This window comes from Solanum dulcamara, chromosome 3 (assembly GCF_947179165.1).
Source record: "Solanum dulcamara chromosome 3, daSolDulc1.2, whole genome shotgun sequence".
Classification (NCBI taxonomy): Eukaryota; Viridiplantae; Streptophyta; class Magnoliopsida; order Solanales; family Solanaceae; genus Solanum; species Solanum dulcamara.
This window is the reverse complement of record NC_077239.1, coordinates 80,073,780-80,097,174: the sequence shown is the minus strand read 5'-3', so window position 1 is coordinate 80,097,174 and position 23,395 is coordinate 80,073,780. Positions and strand designations below refer to the sequence as shown.

The following is a 23,395-nucleotide window of genomic DNA, read 5'->3' as shown; positions in this document are numbered from 1 at the left end:
AAGACACTGTTAAACGGTTAAGATCTCACCATGATTCTTATAGAGAGTGAAAACGATTGTTAAAATTATTTATTCATATCAACAAACAAAAGTTAAAAGACATTTCCACCAATATCATTGGAAAAATCCAACAGTCACATCATGTGAAAAGAGGAGGCAACTGGTTGCCTGAGGCATATGAAATGATCTTCCTTTTAAGTGGAGAAATATATTGTGCCCCATTGAATGCAAGAGCCCTGAGTACATTTATTGGCATGAAGTCAATAGAATATGCCTTCTGAAAACCATCTAGGATTGCCATCATTGTAATGTTTGCAGCTTTCCTCTCTGATTCATATCTCTGTAAAAGAGTTACCTGCGGAGAATGAAATTACCATTATAACATGTAACAGAGAGATAAAAAGAGCCAGCACTGTCGTAAAGGATGCCCAGAAGTTGTAAGCCAATGACACTATAATCAAATTCTTTCTTATTCTGACAATAATAACCATCAACGTTAGAAAGAATTTGTTGTAAAGGACATTAAATTTTATATTCCAAGTGATTCTAGATTTAACCAGAATAAAGAAGCTTTAGGCCATTACATTTTTGGCCTATATCTACAGAGAGAAGGATAAGGAACATACCTCCCCAATGTCAGATCCGACTGCAACGCCTTCAGCGAGGACTTTAGAAAGACAGAGCGCATCTGCAAATCCCATATTAACTCCTTGGCCAGCCAGCGGATGAACTGTATGTGCTGCATCACCAATAAGAACTAGACGTTTTGATGCATAGCTATTAGCATGCATTAAAGACAAAGGGAAGGCCATTCTATGAGAGGCTAGCTTAAGAACTTTTGGTGGCACTTCAAAGCCCTCATGTGTTGATGAAGTGCTGTCAGCTTTGAGCCAAGAAAATACATTTCCACCCTCAAATGATTTGGATTGTGGATGAGGACCATATCCACTGTCCAGTGCGTAGTTCACTGCTTTTACAAAGTCATCCTCTGACATTGAATTCCTGTCAACAGATTCCTTGGGGTCCATTGACCAGACAATATTGCTGAACTTTTCACCAATGGGCAGAAGTGCAATTGGACCATTAGGAAGAAATCTTTGCCAAGCACAGAAGTTCTCTACTGCATGTTCTACAGTACAGATGATCGCGCTTTGCGGGTACTTCCATCCAGTTGTTTGTATTCTTGCCAGTTCCCTAACACATGATTTTGACCCATCAGCTCCAACCTGTGACATGTTATCTAGGTCATCATTTGTATTGAAGATATCCTTCAGAACATTCACAGTTGGTGAAACATAAAACAAGTTGAGTTTACCACTAACTTCGCATACATGCTGTTTCCATTATCCAGTTCCAACTTTGCTGAACTTCCACTAGCAGATGATGATGTGCTACTGGAGCTTGTCACTGATGACCTTGCGGGAAAGGTTATTGAACTTAACCTGGATGAGTATATTGTCTTCTGAAAATCCATATTCTGTTCAAATTATCAACTCCAGTCAAAACATATCACCAGGCAATCATTGACATAAATCAAAATGAAGAATCTCAGGAGTTCCAACAAAATACCAATAAGCACAAATTAGAACTAGAAACAAAAAGTTTTAGCTTTCCCTTTTACACCAATCTATAACTCAAATTCTGAAGGTAAAAGTCATCACACTTTTTTTCAAGTAACATCAACAATCCAGTTGGAGCATCTTTGTGGTTGGTCTTTTCGGCAATAAGGGAGACAGAAATAGCTAAAATGTTGAAGCATCTATACCACAGCAGTTTGAGTCTCACAACTAAAATGACATTTACATGGATAATTTTGATCTGAGATGCACATGCTAGGTAAGGAATTATGAACCCCGACAGTTGAAGAATAATTGAAATAAAAAAGAAATGCTAAAATTTATGATCTCAAGAACATTTGATACAATAGAAAATCACATGTAAAAGCAACTTTAGGATCAATATGATTAGAGAAAGACCTTGAATCAGACACTGATACATCATCACCACTCACACATCCTTGAAACAGTTCTCTTTTCATTTTAGATTTTTGAAGAAGTAATAACTGCATTACCCAAATGGGTTAAATTCCGTATACAGAGATAAAGAGCATAAGCAAAAACAGGGTTCTCTACAAGAAGCAACAAAGCATGATATACAAGTGCAATACAAAGATAGGGGGGCCATATCATTGAAATAGATTTCAAGCTGCTTAACAACAACCACCATAATAACACCAGCTACGCTTCAATCCCAAGCTACTTGGGTCGGTTATATGAATCCTCACTATCCATTTCGCACCATTTGAGGCCATGTCATTTCAATATTCAACAAATTAGGTTCTAACACTACAAGTTCTCTATATTTTTTATTTTTTGCTGAGCCTACATGCACTCCAAGATATTGTAGCAAACTTCTTACAAGTAGACTTTCTCTTTAAATTTTTAGGCAATGGAGGTGGGCCTCTGAATAGTGAATAGAAGGCGGCAGAAGAGTGGAGGGGTCTTTTAATGGAATTGAAACCTTACACCTAATTGATGCAAGGTGGAGTTGCATACCACTACACTGCATAATAAAATTTGGAACATATGCTCAAATACCTGTATGCATGATAACAGGGATTTGTGTAGCACCTTATTCTCCACCACGCACCTAAAGACAAAATCAACCATCATCTGCAGTCGAGAACGTCATAACTATGAAAGAAAGTTGTTACCTCAATAAAAGGAATTATTACCCAAGAACATCTGCATCAACATCTCTTGCATTGTACCTTGTATAACCCAGACCAGTATAATCCCAGACCTATAAAGAAATAAATTGCTAATGTATTAAAAGTGAAACTGTTCCATGATGAATCCCATAAAAATGAGGTCATTTTGATGTCATGATGCAGTTTGTATCAAGGCAACTTAGCAATTACAAGAATGTATAGCCCCATCAAAGACAAATGTCAATTCTCACAAGCAACGGCTTTCCAGATCTTTTCTTGATAAATATATGAGGAGAAGAACTTGTTAGCAACAATGTTCGTCCAACCTTTATATTTCTGAGAACTAAGATATCTTGATGGTTGAAAGCGCATAGGCGCTGAGAAGTAAAGCATTGGAAGTTTTTACAGTTTTAGCTAAGACGTGCTTTGCCATTTACTTTGAGGTGTCTCTTAGTTAAATTTATTGGTGTTACCATCTGCTGCCATTAACATGACAGGGATGAGTAGAGACATAGATACTGAAACAAACAAAGACAACCATTTCCTTAGCATACATTCAGAACACAGATCCATACCCCACTTTTCCCCTTCTTATTAATTGGAGATGGGCTGGAGAAGAGGTGTACTGCTCTTGATCACTGACAAATCTTTTTAGAGACCCTTCATCCCCCCACCCTCCCTTTTTTTTTTCTTTTTGAAACTGGTAAATTTTAAAAAAATAAAAAATAAGATGTCTAAAGGTAAGTCCCATTGCACAGAACTAAGTCTCCTTCATGATCAAACTCTCTTCCTCCTTGCTAGGAAGGAGTTCCTTTCTTCTACATTGCTAAAGGCTATATATCACTACTGAACAGTAAACATAAATACGCATCTTACTTGCTATAATTTGAGAAAGTAGTCACTGCAACTCATACACATTGAAAAATTTGCTGCTAGGTTCACACTGATTGAAATTTATGTGACAAAAAGTTAAGATGTCTAAAAGCACGCTTCAAGTATAGTAAGACATCCTCGTGCTGTAATAAATTTCTGATATGCATGCATCTGTGGACATAAATTATAGTGCTCCAAAGAGAAGAATTTGAGGAACACATAATATGGAATAACTATAGTTAGAGTTTGCAATAAATTAAACCTTTTCTCGACGCACATGACAAAGACAATGACTGTAGAGAGTTAAAACTGGGTGTTTATATCAACACTACGTACCCCATTATACTTATTTTTTAAACTGTGTCCCCAATATCGGCATTTATAGTAATTATTCCCACAGAGAATGGGCTTAAATTATTTCGTAGAAAACTTACAAGAATGAAAATGTAATTGACAAACTTACCTGCATTTTATCGAAGTAAGCATGACGGTGCTGCTGAACAAATTTCCATGCACCCATATCTGTAAACCAAACGTTCTCTAATGATTATCTGACATGCTTTCCATTAACAGGTGATGATGTTTTCAGCAAATCAAACATGTTCAAGCAGAAAGTAACAACTACTGATACATGTACAGAATACGTCACATAATGTTCTTTTGATTCGAAAAGTAATAAACTTTGGACAAGTCTTTCATCTTTTTCTGACCGTTTTTCAAAAGCTTCACTAACATAGGAAAAAAAATCCTTCTCTTTAGATGCAAGCAATTAATGTAATGGCAGATAACACAGATCAAACCATTATCAGTACAGACAGAAAACTCTACAGAAATATCAGAAAATAGACTGATAAGTTTGAGGATACCTTTGAAGAAAGAAATGGTGGCAGGTGTGACCGTACTGACCCGTGGATCTGGGGGGTCCTCTTTCTTGATGTGAAAGTTATTCAACAAGGCAGGATTACTGTCAATGATGGCAACACTTAGTTGCTTTGTCAATGGCATAGTTGCTGCAGAATAATTAACAAGTTAGAAGAAAAGTTGTCATGTTGACAACGAGTTTAATTTGGCACACTATATATTCAAATGATTCACATACTACCGTGGCCATCTTTTACCCCTTCTGGACTGCCATTCCCAGAGGGTTGATTAACTTTTTATAAACTAGTATTCAACTATTGGCCACAGGCTGATTATCATTGCAGGTAGTCACTACCAGGGATAAGCTTTTCAAGGAAAAACAGAGTAGCAAGTGCAAATCGAGCAGATGACTGAAATTTCTAACAAAAAGAATTTCTAAACCATCTTATTTCAACTAGTAACTTAGAGGACACCTTTAGCGCTGTTCAAGAATTAAAATTCCAATTTCAGAAGGTGAAATAAAACATACTTACCTAAGGAGCACGCTAGAGCCATCCCAACCATACCACCTCCAACAATAGCAATATCATATTGCGGCATGTCATCTGTTAACCCAGGCTTGTCCAAAGGCTTCTATGCAGTTAAAAGAGAGGCAGATAAAAGTGAAGACTCAAATTGATACAAAAAATCAAAACGAAAAGAGATCAGAATGTACAAACACTCAAATTGATAGTACAAGAATAATACCTTTTCACTGACAAAATCGGGATTTTTAACACCTGTATTACTGCATAAAAGCCTCTGCACAGATCTGAATCCATGAATATTCGACACAATTCTTCTGCTAACAGAAAGCCTAATACAGGAATATATTAGACTACATAATCATTACGAAATTAAAGATTTAAGGAATAATCAAATATGACAAAATATTTTTTATACTTCACTATCGGCACATATTATATGGTATCTGTTAAAGTTTCCACATGCACAACCACAATTTTGAATAATGTACAACACTGGAGTTAATCTACACACTCATACAAACAACACTGCCCTCTAAATGAATATATTCCCAATCTCCTGTTTCTCTACTGTACACAGGCAGGTTATTTCCATCAAAAGGAACCAAAAGTTCGTTGGTAAAACGAACAACGTTACTAGGATATCCAAGCAATCTATCTGCCTATTCCTACATGAAGTTTTTCTTCCATAATCATAAGAAAGACACATGCATTCAGTCAATTGTATTGTCTTTCTCTGACAATAGAGGGATGCTCCAGTGGTAGATCCCTAGGAGGTCAGCAGTTTGAGTTACAAAGTGAGAAAGTGGAAATTCTCCACTGCTGATCTCTCCAGGGTGGTGCAAGAAAATAACTAGCCAAAAAAATACATGCACTCTCCATAAATCCCACAACAAAATCCTTTTCTGTTACTTAAATTATATGAATCAAAGCTTCAAACAGCTCTGGAATTCCATTCTGTAGCTCTGCAGCTAAGTATAGAACTCCAAACCAGAAAGACCAAAGACAACTTTCAGATATATAAGCACGCATCCATTACCTAAACACAGACATCATTTAGTTCGCATTTTCTTCCCTGCCTTCTTTTCTAACATCAAATTTACTCTATATCTAGTTATCATTATGCTCTTAAAACCTTAGTTCCTTTTGTCCATTTGAGACTATGCAGACCCAATTTGTAACTGAGTAAAATTACTAACCCGGAAAAGAAAACAAAACAAAAGTTAAGTGTCAACAAATATTGGGCGGATATTCAATTAGCTTTCCTTACAATTTCACTTCATCCTCATAAAAGTTAACTTCCATCCATTACATAACAGAAGTAAGAATTCGACAGAAAACAAGTCTAAGAACCTGTTCAAGATTTACATGAAGGAAATACAAACTAGAAAGCAAGACTTTTCGGCCAAGTGATCCAGCATTGTGGGAAGAAGAAAAAAGAAGAATCAGATAAAGCACAAACCACACAGGGGCTTAATTTCAATCTGAATTACACTCATTAATTCCCAAGTACAGAAATCAGCTAAGGCACTACGAATGTATGTTGGGAATAATGAAATTCATTTTCCGGGAAGTTATTTTCTAGTGTATAATTACCTCAAAAAAAATTATTTTGCACCAAAGGGGAAACATGACTTCTCTCACTTAGGGACGGAGACATTTTCCTTACAACTATAACTCTCAATACCGAATCACTCGCTCCAATCAACAGTAGACATTATTATTATCAATCTATACTAAATAAATCATCAGACACTATAAAATTTGCTAATATTATTATGCCTTTTAACACATTTATTTAGAAAAAAATATTTTTCGCCAGCCAAAAACCATAAAACATTATATAAGCCAAAGAATTCAACTTTACCATTTTGATTAAAAACATTTCCCAAAATTTAGAGGAAACCAAACACTAAAAAACCACTTTGCAAGATTAAAACATTTTGTGTCATACCAAACACACTTAGAAAAAAAAAAAACACAAGATACATAATAACTTGAAATTAAGACTTCCCAATCCAAAGCACTGCCAAAAATTCAGTCTTGGAAAAAACTTACAAGAATACACAAAAGCCTCAGCAAAAGAACAATTTATTTTTTTTATGATTTAAAGAGCACACACAGAATTAAAAGTATGTATAACCTGTTCATGATTAATTAATTTTAAAATTGTAAAAATAAAAATAAAAACAGATCAAAGAAGATTGAGTACCTGTTCATGTTTGCTTGCGTTGCTACGTGGAGAAGAAGAAGAAGCTATTTCTTTAACACTGTTTTGGAGACTTGCAGAGTTTTATTGGGCCCAATTTTAGGAAATATTTGCACAAGTAGCCTATTTTACATAGCATTATTTAAGGCCCAGACACCTTTTAAAAACATGGACAAGTTTGTGTCCATAGCCGGTTCAGGGTTTTCAACATTAAAATCGTCATGTATTTGAAATTTGGATATGAAAAATGAGTTTAAATTAAGTAGTGTTGTTGGAAAAGCTTGTTCTCTTCTTCTAGCAACTCTTATATACTATATTTCATGAAGTAAATTAGAACACTGTCGAAAATAACATTTTTGTTGATTTAGCAAACCAAATTTCAAAGGCGTATGTCTGAATTTGAGACCCACACGACTAAAGTTGTTTTAAAGTGGCTAAACTAGCAAGATTATGGCTTAAATGAGGATTTTGAAATCGGCTATTTTTGCACTTGTTCCTCAGTTGTTGCGGTTAAAAAGAACATAGTTGTTGTAGATTAAGGTATACATTTGCTATGTCAAAGCCAACAGGGAACAGAATTAAATCATGCAACTGTGGGAACATTCACCTGAAGCAAAAACATTTGTTCCATATTGATCACAAGCATTTTGGAAGAATCGTGAATTTCAACTATTATACCACCCACAATAATTTACTCAGATATCGAAAAATACTAACACAAGATCAGTCAATGAAGAATGTAACAAGTTCTCGTAGTGAACCAAGTTGCTTCAGCTATTGTTTCCTACTCTTTCCTTTCTTTGCTTTTTCCTTTTCCTGCATTTTCTTTCTCTTTGCTTCTGCTGATATCCAGGTGTAATCTTGAGGGACTGCAAAGGGATCTTGAACGTTTTCGATCCTATTACTTGGACTGCCTGCAGAAGAACTAGGACGTTGATATGGGGCTTTTATCCACTGAAACCATGATGAACTTGAGGGCTGCGCCCCTGATGGACTTTCCCTGCCCGAAGCAGTAGGGCTGGAAGGAGGAGTTGCAAACTCATCTAGTGGCTGCAGTTCTTCAAACTTAGTGAACGTCACCAGTACTCTAATCGTTGGAACAACCGGAATCGCCACCTGAAACATAGAAATGGATTCTTAGTAGAGTGGAACTTAACATATAGGTAATAAACATTGTAGAGTGCAGGTTCCTTGTGCATGTGTATATCCAAGACACAACAACAACATACCCAATGTAATATCACAAGTAGGGTCTGGAGGGTATCGAGTACAAGAAATCAAAAATTCCTATAGCAAATCTTCAAGAATTTCAGTCAACATCCATCAAAGGACAGTCAGTTATACTCACAAATAGGCAATAGCTAGTCTAAAGAATACCATGGTGAAAACGTTTCTATAATACTGACTAGTAAAAATAAAAAAAGAAGTTCCCACAATAGCAATTTCTGGGGAAATTCTGCAAGAATCTTCCTAGTATGAGTGCATCTATCTAATGATTCATTTTCTAGGAATAAGTTCCACTTTCATTCCAAAGGGGATTAGGCCAGCCTTACTACCATCTGGGTCAAACTCCTCTATGCTAATGTACTCTTTTGCTCCAAATACCATTGCAAATTACCTATGCAGAGCTACAGGGCCTCTTTTACTGCATGTCAATTATTAAGTGGCACGATACACCATAATAATTCCTAGAAAAACTACATCATTTGTTCCCTCACTGTAGCTAAGAGCAAATGCAATATACAACATTCTAGGTACAAGTCTTACCAAAACGTAGCTTCATACAGCTTGACGATGAAAAACATCAACAGAAATTATGCCTATCTTACATTCAATTGCACTTGTGTTACTGTTCAGCTTCATTAATGATTTGTTCATGTCAAAAGTTACAAATCCAATCCTTAAAAGTTAAATCATGAGTACCTATAGAGTTCCGCACTTACGTTTAATGGTTGCACGCGCCATGAACTTACAAAGGTTTGCTCCTGCATTGATGCTTATTAAAGTTCTATTGCATTGTGATCCTGTTTCTACACATTATGTTTAATTGGTCTGTATTGGAAGTTCACTCCAATCCTCTTTTTGTCAATCCTTCAACACTTCTTAATCATGAGTACCTAGAGTATTCAAACTTATGGGTTATGGTTGCACAGCTAACATAAACTGATACATAAGTAAATATTTTGGTTGATAGACTGATGAGAGTTTTCTAACAGCAGACAACCACCAGTACAGTGGAGCAGGACAGAGCAACTATTTTGGACTAAAGCTGGTAAGATTTTAGTAGGAGTCTAGTTGAATCCATCTTCCCCAGGATTTTACATCTTTATGGCTCATGGAAAGGGGGAAGGGGGTAAGTGAATCTGAAGCTTCAGGATCTACAATGGCTCAAAAGGAGGCTGATTATACAGGCTTAGTTTCAAGCACTTAAGCCTTGAGCATGACACTAATATCAAAGATGATGCCCATGAAAAGAGAAGTGAATAGGAAAAAAAGAAGGTTTTTCCATTAACAAAATACAAAGAAGCTCCTTAATTAGAATATTCCTAATTGCTATGACGTAACATTAATAATATTTTACACATATTCCATAAATATCGTTTCATTTTCATAAATCATAATCATCAAAAATATTCTACATATATTGTTAATGAAGTCATTTGACTTTGAACATGCCTCCTCCAACTCAAAGTGGTTAAACACCTCGAGTTACAACACAATTGAAAATCAAGTTGGGGCAATCAGTTGAATAGTGTCACTGAAACAGTATGCTGGAAATAAAATTTGACTTTGCGTTGCCATGAGAATGCCTAGGCCATCGCACTATGATGTCAGTTTGATTTAGGTTGTTGACCAAAACAAATATGTCGCCAGCGGACCACAATGTTGTCAAACCTATGGCGCTGACTAAGGGATTATTTGGTGATGACATGACGCTGTTTGGGTATTGAAATGCTTAAGATATGGCATTGATCACCACAGTTTAAGATGTAAACTATTGGTTGGACAGTACACTAACTGGAAATTCCAGCTAATATGGACTATTGACTAGATAGGACAGCTAGACCACTAACTTTTTTTTTGGGGGGGGGGAGTGGTGGCTGTGCCAGCTTGCGCACACCTCGACTATTCCACCGGGTACTTGCCACCTCCCACATAGACTGCAAACTTGAGAGGTTATCTAACGTAGACCAAAGAGAACAAATGTGGAGTGCTGATTTGATAGGTTGGATGAAGGGAGTTGTGATCAATCAGCTTCTGACAAATCTGGACTGCTGTATTTACGGATCAACTAACATGGACAGATGACAAATGGGAACTGTTGAAACTTAGCACAAGGGCACGTGGAACAGATGCGCCACTGGATCCTAAACTGCATATGGAGGACTTCAAGGATTGTCCTCCTCTGCCTTCACTGCTGCCCCCGTCCCATACAACACTTTCCTCTTCTTATATTAGGTTTCACTACGGGGTTATGGTTTTGGAAACATAGGTCATTTGTACTCTCTCTGTTCCATTCCAAATACAGGCAAGGAATAGTCTGACTACATCCCATAGTTGCAATTCACTAGACTTTGTTCAAGCATACTAGATGAGTATCAGGGGTTTAAGTTGCATCCACTGTGGCTATAGTCCACTTTGCAATATAAAGGGTCCCTAGGTACTAACTAACCTTGTGCCTTATAACCTCATCCCTGTGAATTCTTTTTGAAAGGGTCTTTCCTTTTCTTGAGAAGGCTTCATCATTCCTTTTTTAAGAAAAGGCCTCATCCCTGTGAATTCTCATACCAATAAAGTTACAACTTTTCTATAGATAGATATGATACTCTATGATAGACACACCCAACTTTCTATACCAAAAGGAACCTTATCGGTGCACCAAAAAGATGGTAAAAATAGGAGGCTATCCCTCATATGTATAAAAGCCATGCACTTTCCCTTCAAAACTATCATATTCTCCCTCCATACTATTCGCATAAGTGCTACTGGAGGAATATTCTACACCCAACATCGTCTCTTCTGTCCTCTAAAAGGCCCAACTAAATATTGCATCCTTTGTAATACTCTGCCTGAAATAGGTTGAAGTTATTTATCATTGTACAACCTCAAATCCATACGAAAAATCAGCTTTGTGCCTAATTTGACCCATATTTCTTAAAGCACGTCAGAATAACACCTCTAGCCTTTGTCTCAGAGCCAAGTCAACTAAGCAAACAAATCCAAAAAGGGAGTTTCAGAAGGGTTAAAGGTCATCATGTCTAAAGTTTTCCTTTTTTAAGAAAGTAAATACTATCCTATGAACAACATTTAGTTAAACCAAACCTTAATCTTCATAACTACATGAACTAATTCCTCTACGACGGAAAGATGATTATTGTTTGCAACTGCAAACTTTTATATCCAGTTTCCCATTACATCCATATATATAATTCTTTTTGAAAATGCACATCCACATATATTCTTAAAGATTGGATGGCTGAGTTCCAACAATACAACAATAAAGCACCATTCACCCCTTCAATAACCACAACGAGCTGGTTGTCGCTAAATATTATATACTAGGCAAAAGAAGAAAGTATCTCTTTCCCATCATTTTAGAGATCCTTGGAGCCACCTGGTTGTCTCCACCTTACTGTTACATTTCTAAAAATATGCTGTCTCCAACTTATCCTAATACAATCTTCCTTTAACATTTCCTTCCACCAGCAGTGGAGATTAATGTCTACTATATTTTATTTCTTTATCATGATTCAGACTCAATAACATTCTCTTCCCACAATTAAGATTTTCAAATGTTCCCTTAGTTCAATTACCTATATTCTCAAGAAACTGTAAAAAACGAATCCTACATTAGGACATTTACAGTTTACTACTTATAGAAAAAATATAATTACGATTGGCAACTTCTAGTTCCAGAGCATGATCAAAATACAAAGTGGAACACAAAGAAGACCAAAATTTACTATTTAAGTTTTTAAAACTCTTTTTTTTTTTGCTCATGGAGAATGGATAAGTGTCAGCTAGGACTATAATACAAACATATCACTATTCAAACCTAACGAAAATTCAAAATCACATGAGTGCTGGACTAGGAGTTAAATTTTTAACCACAAGTACATGATGCATACCTTAACTGGGAAGGTTCCTTTTGGAAGTTTTGTTGTGAGCATTTCCCTCAACCGACGGATAGCTTTAACTTTGTTAGCTAGAATGTCTAGCAAAGGAAGGAGCTCTTCAGTTCTCAACGGGAAATCGGGAGAAAGCCAAAGAACAGGCCTCAGTCCTTTCTTATACTCATTTTCTCGGCTTCCATCTTTGCGTCGATTTCCATTTTCAGCATTGCTAGATGTAGAAGCCTTTGCATCTCTTCCTTGTCTAAGCTCGTCCCTCGTCACCCTGACATCCACAGAATGCCTTCCAGGCCTAGTTTCATTTAAAGGTGGAGAACCCTCAAGATAATTGCCAACCTTCTCCTCGACACATACGGAACTTCTTGGTGGGACAACTCGTTTCTCCCCTTCTGCCTTAATATCTCGTTTCCTCCAGCTGTTAAACCATCGCTTCTTTTCCTGTTTATTATCATCATTTCTGCAACCATTTATCTCCTCAATGGGAATATCTCTTTGTTCATAACAACTATGGCGATGTGCAATGATCCCATCTCCATTCTCATTGCTTAAATCTGAAGAGTCAGACTTGAGAGCAACTTCAAGCTGCCTTCTTTCCTCCTCTGTCAGGATATCATCAAACTCTTCACTCTCTGTTTCATTTTCATTGCAAGAATTGAAAAACTCATCATCTGTCATAGCTCCAGGAACCCTCCTTGATTTTATGCTGACAACCACATTATGCATATCATATACTTTAGCTTTCCAGGAACCTACCATCTCTGTTTTCTCTTGGCGCCTCCATGTTGTTTGTGGCAACAGAACTGCTTCAGTGACATCAATCCCAGGCCTGAATATGTTCGTTTGAGACATTGCAGCAACTTCTTGCTGTACTTCTGCATCAGTCGCTGGAGCACCAGCACCGTCTAAAGCATTCATAATTTCCTTTTCTTTATGTGAGATCATGCAAAGTGATCCAGGAGCGACTTTACCATCCTCAGAACCATCACCAAGGAAAAGAATGCTCTGATCGGATCGTTGAATTCGGAAGCCATCAAAGCCAGCGAGAGTCATATCAGCCCTTAAATTTGCACCCCGCTTCCAAATCTTATATGTATCTGAAGGGGCAATCCTAGAAATGAAAGGTATAACAGAGCTCTCAAAGTGAAATGTTATTTCCATATAAAAATCCCTCATCCTCTTCATTGTCCCAATCAACCGGGGTAACCTTCTACACCATTTTGCCCAAGCCAAAGGCTGGTAATGCCTAACTATGATCTTCGCAATCCTTTCTTCCCTGTTACATATTGCCTCCTGCAGGGCACTCCAGCCATGTTCATTCTGCAAGCTCCAATCTGCACCAGCAAGCATAAGCATCTCGGTTGCAGTCTCATCACCAAGTTTAACAGCCAAATGAAGAGGGCTATCCCGGTTAGGAACATCCCGTCGATCAATCACTGCAGAAATAGCTTCAGACTTAGCTTCCTCGGCCAGAGATACTGCTTCAGTATGAATCTCAGCAGGATCACAAAGCCGAGGCAGCGCAGCAATTATCTTCCTCAGAGAGGCATAATCTTTCAAGACTATAGCTTTATGCACGGGGCTATGTGCATATTTCGAAACATCAATACCAGCCATGCCTCAGAAGTATTCAAAGGCCACACCCTACACTACAATTACACTGCCAAACCCAACTCAATCATCAAAAGCCTGGAAGCAATCACAAGCAAAGCAGTAAAGCAACAACTCTCTCCCCCCTCCCCCCAAAATCAACAGTATATAGACAGCCACAAAACAGAATGCCCTAAAAGAATCATTTTTTTCCACTTATACCACAACATGTACCAATTTTTCCCAACACCCTTTACACAAAACAAGACAATAACTCACATAAAGTCTTTCCCCAAAATCATTCCGACCCAGTTCAAGTTTAACACCAATTAAAACCAAGAAACAACACAACACTCAGAAAAGTACCTTTTTTTACCACAAACAACAGAGGTATCGAATCTTTAAGAGGGACCCAAAGAGTAAAAGTCAAGAAATCACACCTTATTGTTCTTGTACAAGCACAGAAAAAGACCCAAAATTGGTTAACCAAAAAAGGCACACCCCCTTAGCTCCTGAACCCACAAAATAACCCCTTCAAATAAAAAATGGGAGATCTTGGTGATCCGATCCAGATCAGACAAACCCCAAAAACATGCATGTGGGGTGGTGCAAGAATCTTGAAACAAAAAGGGAACACTTTTTTTTCCCCTTTTTATTCTTTATGAAGAATTTTATAAGGAAATTATGAGGATTTTTTTGGGAGAATCTTGTTAAAGCAAAACCCAAAACTGAGTCAAGAATCAAAAGGGAAGAAAAAATACACAAAAAAATATTTCAAAGTATAGAAACCCCACTAGTCAAGCAAAGGGGGGACACAAATTGTTTCACATAAAAATGGAATAAAACCACACACTCATGACCAAAAAAAAAAAAAGAGAAAAATGGAAAACAAGAAAGAAGTTAAAAAAATGGCCCTTTTTTCCCCTTTGTTTATTACCTCTAGAGTGAAAGAGAAATTGTGAAAATGGGGAAATTTTGAAGTAACAAGAAATCAAAAAAGGAGGTTTGGGGGTATCCGTTTTTGTGCAGGGGGTGGGAGTCTCAAAAAGGGAAAGTTCTGCATGTGAGCCTGAAAAGAGGGAACTTTGCTTTCCCATTTCAAAATTTTTATTAAATGACATTTATTTCAAATATATTACAAAAATGATAGAAAATATTGAAGTTGTTTTCAATAAGACATGGACTTAAAATAAAGTTCAAGTAATCCAAAAAAGAGAATACATAAATTATTTTTCATTGGCTTAAAATATTCTTCTTTCAAAAAAAAAGTAGTAGTTTTTCCTTCTTATTAAGAGTAGATAAAATTTTGGAAATTAAATTAAATTTAAATATAAGAAAATATTCTTAATTTGAACAAATTAAAAAATTGTGTTATGTAAATTATGATAGAAATACTATATTATAATATATTTTTGAATGAGGAAAGAGAGATGCCACATGTTTAGATGAGGGCTCAAGAAGAGTGGAGTAGGAGTAGGATAGGTCTAACAGGCTTGCAGATGGTTCAGATTCTTTTTGGAAAGTTAAAATAATTTAATAAAAATAAATCAAGTTAAGAAAAATCTAAGTGAGCGTTTGGTCTCAAGTAGTTTTTTAAAAAAAAATTGAAAAATATTTGAGAATTTGTGTTTGTTCATACAATTTGTCATTACTTGACAAATATATTTGGCAAAATCTCCAAGTTCCCAAGTTCTAAAAAATTAGAACTTGGGAACTTAAAAAGTTTTAAAAATTAAAAAATAATCTCAAACTTTTATATTTTATAAAAATGTCAATTATTTATTAATTTTAATAAAATATTTATCTACCAACTTACTTCATTAATATGATCAACCAATACAACTAATCCCTCTTAAATAAAATGAATCTATAAAAATGTCTACCGACCCTCTTTAATGAAACTTCTTTCAATGAGCCAACAACTGTATTTCTATTAAAAGAGTGAGATGTCATTTGCAAGACTACAGTGGAAGCGAAAGAGAGTCTAAGAATGGCAAAAAGCTATTTAACTATAGATCAGGCATGTCTTTTTGCGTAATGTAATTGAAAGAACATTTGGTGCGTAGAAAAGTAGATTTAGAATACTACGACAAGGCATGAACAACTATGACTTAGACATGCAGGTGAAAATAGTAGTTGTTTGTGCCGTATTACATAATTTTTTGCATGAAATCAAAGTAGTGATAGAATATTCACTGAATATGAAAGTGATAATATGATCGTTGATAAAATGATGAATAATCGACTCAGAGTAACAATATTACTTCGTCTTCTCGGTCATTTGATCTAGAAATGAAAGCTTACCGGAAAGAGATTGTTCGTAGAATGTGAGAAGATTTTATAAAAGAATAGTTTGTTATTATTTCATTTGAAAAAGAATAGTTTGAGTGACAAGATTGAGAAAAAAGAATAATTTATTTTTAATTCGATTAATGTATTACTCTTGCCTATATTGTTATTTTGTTATTGTTGATTGTTATCAATTATGTTATAAGGTTTATTTTAACAAAATATGTTCATTATAAAATGATAACACAAACTTATGGGTATTTTTAATAATTTTTAAAACTTACAGGTACAAAATAATATTTTTTGAAATTTCACCAAAACTTGAAAAAATTTGTGATCAAACGCATAATGAAACTTCACCAAAGTTTCTCTCAAGAATAACTTGACAAGAATATTTGGAAACTTAAGACCAAACGGCACCTTATCAAGTTTCTATTTTGGCCGTTTGAATTAGTATAATATAATCGTTTTACTCCTTCCGTATAATATTCTAATAAGATAATGTTTATTGTTACATTTCTTTTTCATCACTCTATAATTGAGAAACTGTCGAAAACGATCTTTATTTCATCACAAAATAAAACTAAAGTTTGCACGTATAAACTATCCTCTTCAAATTTTAATAAATTTATAATGAATTTATTGTTATTATTGTACTATTATATATATATATATATATATATATATATATATATATATATATATATATATATATATATATGTTTTATAGGATATGGTTGGTAGAATGAATGGGTGAAGAGGAGTTGATCCACGACTGCATGGGAAGGCAGAGAATTTAATTATGAAATCAGGATAGTGACTACAAATAAGCCAACGAGGTAGATTACTAATAAATCTCTATTTGATATTTAAATTAAAATTATTTTAACATATTATGATTAAGTAATAAATTAATGCAATGTAAGGCGGTGTACAATAGACTCTTATGGTCGGACTCTTCCTTGAACCCTGCGCATAGCGGGAGCTTTAGTGCACCGGAATGCCAAAAAGTAATAAATTGAAATGTATAAATATTTATATTTGTGTATGTTGATATGATTTAGTGATAACAATGCATGTGAATATAAAGATGAATATAGCATATTTTTATCACGGAATTGATTGAGTTTGAGATTTTTCGTACTAGTAACATTTTAGCAAATATTGAAATTCAAATTCATAATTTTAAAAGTAAAATAAGTTTGATAAATATTTGATGAAGATTGATTTGAGGAGCGCATATAACATGATGAAGTGTGAATTCTTCGTGAATAAAACATATTGAATGAGTAACTAAATGACATTTAATTGCAAAAGAATAACATTTGACTTTGTCTTATGTAACGCTTGTTGTCTTCCTTCAAGTGCTTGAACTTTGATCCAATTTTACTCTATTGGATTGAATTTTACGTACTTACTTTCTTTGATGTTTAATTATTACACTTTTAACCTTCGATGTATCTTTAATTAATTTAACCACTTATCTTATATATTTTTACCCTATGCGATATTCTTTCATGCCAAATGCACCTTTAAAGCAAAATGTTAAAATAGTAAAACATGAAGACGACAATTCAAACTTTTGACCCTAAACTTTAGACAGAGAACAATTTGAGTTTTTTAGTATATGACAACAACGTAAGCAGGTAACTACTCCCTGTTCTTTAATAATTAGTAGTTAATTAATTAGCTTACGTTGTAAATTAAATAATGTTTTTTTTACCAAAAAAATAAAAAGTCAAAGAAGGTAACAAAAGCATAATGTTTACACAAGGGATAATATCATTTTGATCCTCAATTATTGATGAGTTATGATTTTGATCTTTATATTTGGGGGTTGATAATATTCATTTGAATAATTTAATGTGAGTAACAGATTACGTCGTACTCAATTAATTAATAGACACTAATTACAATTTAAATTGTCTCCCCTTAACATTTAATTAAATAAAATTTATCGACATTTCGAGGAACTAAAAGTGCTAATTTTCCTTTACACAAAAGAATTAATTAATAATAATCATATCACATGATGGTCATTATTTTGTTTAGTCAAACTAGTTAATTACCCTTTTCTGCCGACATAATGGTCTGAAAAGTTGGCACCTAAAGTTAACTAAGTATATCGTACGTAATATTAATAATATAACATGATTCAGTGGATGTAAACAAAAAACGACAACACGGTTTATGCATCATCAACTTATTAGAACACAAAGAGACAAAACAATTTAAAATAATATATGCATATATAAAGGACATTTTAGTGAGATTAATTTAATGTTTATGGGAAAGATACATGTGATTAGACATGTTACTGTTTGGATTATTAAGCATACAATAATAGAGAAAAATATAACATTGGTAAGAGGAAAGATCATGGTGTTGTGTAATTCTTTGAAGAATACTATAAAATGTGTTAATAGTTTATTTTATGAATGTAAATATTATTATGGGAAAGAAAGAGAGAGTAAATTTAGACGAGATATCATGAGCCTGTTGTGAGTAACATATTATATGATTTAATTGGACCAAATTATTGGAATAACTATATATTATCCTATTGCAATAATAGAAAATAGGTTTTAATTTTTACGAAAATTTGAGTGGTAAAATCGCATCCATCATGAATGAATAATAAAGGTTTTGGGTTTTAACTTTTTAGATAAATGGATAAAAAAAAAGTTTAAATGTATTAATATATTTAATTGAAAAAAGGGTGGCACGTAGATGTTGCATATGAAAATTAAGGTGAGACAGAGATTTGATGCAATAGGGATAAATATAACCCTTTTTTTAGAGTAAAAGGCAAATATAGCTCTAAAATTGAATGAAAAGTATAATATATACTTATAAAAATAACTCAGGACAAATATAACTTATTTGTAACTTGTGAAAGTACAAGGACAAATATAAATTTTAATCTTTTAGTAAAATAATATAACATAGCTTGTCAAAAGTTATAGAAAATATACATTGACTAAACAATCTAGCTTGTCTATACATGAGTTATACACTGACTATACATTATGATACAAATCAAAAAACTGAATATAGCTCAACTATACATGAAATATACATTGAGTATACGTGAAGTATACACTGACTATTCAATCTCGATCAGCTCAAAATCACTACTAACAGTCCCAAAATATAGATATGAAATCCTCTTGATATTTTAAATCTTTTGACATATAAATCGATTGAAACGATTCACGTTTGCGGTATGTCGAATTTTTTTAAAAAAGAAAGAAAAAAATGCAAAAGAAGAAAACAAGGAGGAGGAGCCATTAATGGTGAAATTGAAAAGAAGAAATAGCAAGTCGGCTAATTTCTGTAATTTTAAAAATAGGCTAATTTTGCTATAAAGCAAAGGGCCGAATGGTCACTTTTCATAATTTTCTCTAAACATTCTTCATCTTATCGTATAAAAGGCCAGAGATATGGACCCTCGGCCCAATGTGTTCAACATAGTATTTGGCCCAAGCCCATATAACCTTCCAACCCAACCAGGGAGTACCTTTTAAGATGGGTATAAAAGGCCCATGAACAAGAGTTTATAGACAATATAATAGGGTGGGACTACACAAATTCCCATTTAATTAGTCTCTATTTCGAAAATAACCAACATTTACAAAAGATTTTTAAGTTTAGCCATTTCAAAATTAACTTCAAAGATACGGATATGAAGTTAAAGTCACGCATCTGAAATTGAAATTTTTTGGACTATCATATTTGAACTCGAGCTTTCTCAACGCCTAGTTTCATTCCTTAAGTATGAAGAGTTTGAAATTCGAAAGAAGTTCAAATTCAAGCCGTTTGTCTGAATTTGAAAGTTCAAACTTTCGAATATGTAGTTAGACTAGGCAAAATACAACATCGATTTTCAAAATCAGACCTTGAAAAATCTAACGTCAAAACACAAAGGTATGAAGAAGGAGAAGCAACGATAAGTAATCTTGTTGCGAGAGGCCTTAAACTACACTCTCAAACTACATTCTTTAATAAATATGTCCTAAGTTTCAAATAGACATACGTAGTGTGGCAATGAATTTTATTGGAAGTCATGGTTTAGAAGAAATAATCTAAATTGTATCCATTCAATTGCTTAAAGTAAAAATAGTCGGTATATATATAATTAAGAACACATCATCACAAGTTAAAGATAATTATATTATAGATTTCAATATATACAAATGTACTTGTTTTTTTTTTTGGAAAAATTATTAAATTACACACCTTATATTCCCATATTTTCAATTATTCTCTACCATTTGTAAAAGTATAAAAAATCTCTCTTCTGATACATATGAATGATGCTGATACATCGCAATTTGATACATAAGTCTTTTTCGATACATCGCTAGTTGATACAAATCAAACACAAAATGTATCAGTAAAACTTATGTTTTACTGCTATTTTTGTTGCGTTCATGATATATTAGGTGTTTTAAACTGATTATAAGTTTTATTGATATTACAATGTTTAGTTTGTATCAACTAGCGATTTATCATGAAAAGGACTTATGTATCAAATCGCGATGTATTAACGACATTCGCATGTATCAGAAATTTGAAAAAAAAAGAGGAAATTCGGGTAATTATCAAAAAAATCGGGATAAATTATAATTGGGCTTTTTCACTAGGAAATTTAAGTAAAATACCCTTTTTTTTTAACCAATGCAAACACACAAAATTAAAAGTATAGTATCCTCCATCAAATAATCACATGTATATGTAATTTCACTTTTTCACATCTAGCTAATTATAATTAACTATGAATATTTTCTTCATCACAAAAAATGTATCATACTATTAATTGCATATTTTATATTTCATATCCATATTGCACGTCGATTCCTGCATGAAGGGGGATAGGTATCATGTTTCGCTTTATATGATCTTCAATATTTCTCACGTTAATTTTAATTAATTTTTTAGATTAAATTAATTAAGGTCATTTTTTCATGATTAAGAAATTCATTCAAAGCCCATCCCATTTTTTTATTTATCCGTGTTTTACTCCCATTTTATATTGTCAACACTTTAAATATCCGTCAGACATGTAGTAGAAGAGGGGGTTGGGCATATTGAGTCTCGCTGTAGATAGAGTCTCGCATCCATGGAGATAGGGATATTGTGTGCCTCTTTATATGGTTTAAGATAATTTCCACCTTATTATGAGTTAACGTTTAACTTTTGAGGTTAAATTATGAGAAGAAGATCTATCTTGTTATAAAATACACTAACTTAATAAAATAAGAAGGAGAGAGTAAAAGAAAAGAAAGGAGAACAGAGGAGAGAAAACGTTTGTAGGTTGCAGTATCTCACTCTTGAGAGCTTGGCTATATTTATAGCCACAAAAAGATGACAATTTGATAGGCAAGTTGCCTAGTGGGACATCCACTAGTGCCAACTTTCAAAACACTCCCCCTTGGATGTCCACGTGTAATAAAAAAAACTTTACAAGAAATAATATACATAGTTATCGTGAATACTCATAGATGTTGTACCTCGTTAACACCTTACTAGAAAAACACAGTGGAAAAAAGCCTAATGAAGGAAAAAGAGTACACACATCTGGTAATACACCTTGATTTCTGCCTCATTAAAAACCTTGTTAGAAAAACTCTGTAGGACAAAACCTAGACTAAGGAAAAAAGAGTGCAGCGTGTATTATACTCCCCCTAATGAAGACATCATCTAATATCTCGAAAATGACGCATTCCAATCTTGTATCTCAATTTCTCAAATGTTGAAGTTGGCAATGCCTTGGTGAACATGTCTGCTAAATTATCACTTGAACGAACTTGTTGAACATCTATTTCACCTTTCTGTTAAAGTTCCTGAGTAAAAAAGAATTTTGGTAAAATATGTTTTGTTCTGTCTCCTTTGATGTATCCTCCCTTTAATTGAGCTATACATGCAGCATTGTCTTCATACAATATTGTTGGAGTATCTCTTATCAATGAAAGGCCAATATTTCTTGAATGTGTTGAGTTATTAATCTTAACCAAACGCGTTCTCTACTTGCTTCATGAATGACTATTATTTCTGAATGATTTAAAGAAATGACAACCATAGTTTACTTTGTTAAACGTCATGATATAGCTGTACCACCACATGTAAATAAGTAGCTAGTCCGCGATTGACCTTTATGGAGATCAGACAAATATCCTGCATCTGCATAACCAATCAATTCTGACGTGAATTTATTTGTGTAAAACAATCTCATATCTGTGGTCCCTCAGAGGTATCTGAATATATGCTTAATTCCATTCTATTATCTTCGCGTCGAGGAAGAACCAAATCTCGCTAACAAGTTTACTGAGAAAGCTATATCTGGTCTAGAATTATTGGCAAGATACATTAATGCACTAATTGCACTAAGATATGATATTTCAGCACCTACAAGCTTTTCATCATTTTCATGAGGTCGAAATGAATCTTTATTAATAGTAAGAGATCTCACAAGCATTGGGGTACTCAGTGGGTGTGTTTTATCCATGTAAAATCTCCTTAAAATATTTTTTGTATATGTTGATTGATGGACAAATATCTCATTTGCAAAATATTCAATTTGTAGACCAAGACAAAATTTTATCTTTCCGAGGTATTTCATTTCGAATTCTTTTTTTAGACATTTTACTGACTTTGAAAGTTATTCAGGAGTTTCGATGATGTTTAAATCATCAACATATATGGCTATTATGACAAATTCAGATCCAGACCTTTTCATAAAGACACAAGGGCAAATTGGATCATTTTTATATCCTTCTTTTAGCAAATATTCGCTAAGAAGATTTCATCACATTCGCCCTGATTGTTTTAACTCATATAAAGATTTTTGAAGTTTTATTGAACAAGTTTTCCGAGAATCTTTATATATTTCAGGTATTTTAAATTCTTCAGAATTTTCATAAAAATATCATTATCTAGAGAACCATAAAATAGGTTGTAACGACATCCATCAGATGCATGCCAAGTTTTTCATGAACTGCCGGATTTATAAGATATCTGAAAGTGATTGCATCCACCATAGGAGAATATATTTCTATATAATCAATGTCGGATCTTTGCGAAAATCTTTGTGCCACAAATCGTATTTTATATCTTACGACTTCATTTTTCTCATTTCTTTTTCGCATAAAAACTCATTTGTACCCCACTGATTTTATACCTTCAGGTGTTCAGACTATCTGTCCAAAAA

At 34.0% G+C, this 23,395-nt stretch overlaps 2 protein-coding genes across 3 annotated transcripts; both read right to left on the bottom strand.

Moving 5' to 3' along the window:
* Nucleotides 1-9: 9 nt before the first annotated feature.
* Nucleotides 10-7,268, bottom strand: LOC129883241 (uncharacterized). Of its 2 annotated transcripts, none has more exons than XM_055957863.1 (10): nucleotides 7,181-7,268; nucleotides 5,192-5,300; nucleotides 4,978-5,074; nucleotides 4,450-4,593; nucleotides 4,047-4,105; nucleotides 2,735-2,802; nucleotides 2,598-2,649; nucleotides 1,316-1,477; nucleotides 627-1,226; nucleotides 10-355 (listed from the first exon to the last, which is right to left on the bottom strand). In XM_055957863.1, the coding sequence occupies exons 1-10, from the start codon at nucleotides 7,186-7,188 to the stop codon at nucleotides 140-142; spliced, it is 1,515 nt and encodes a 504-aa protein (XP_055813838.1). In that variant the 5' UTR covers nucleotides 7,189-7,268; the 3' UTR covers nucleotides 10-139. The 2 variants fall into 2 exon arrangements, with proteins under 2 accessions (XP_055813838.1, XP_055813837.1); XM_055957862.1 differs by having other exon boundaries at nucleotides 4,978-5,077; nucleotides 7,181-7,267.
* Nucleotides 7,269-7,769: 501 nt separating this feature from the next.
* On the bottom strand, nucleotides 7,770-14,988 carry LOC129883239 (uncharacterized). The gene is made up of 2 exons (XM_055957860.1): nucleotides 12,307-14,988; nucleotides 7,770-8,293 (listed from the first exon to the last, which is right to left on the bottom strand). The coding sequence occupies exons 1-2, from the start codon at nucleotides 13,921-13,923 to the stop codon at nucleotides 7,952-7,954; spliced, it is 1,959 nt and encodes a 652-aa protein (XP_055813835.1). The 5' UTR covers nucleotides 13,924-14,988; the 3' UTR covers nucleotides 7,770-7,951.
* Nucleotides 14,989-23,395: the final 8,407 nt, after the last annotated feature.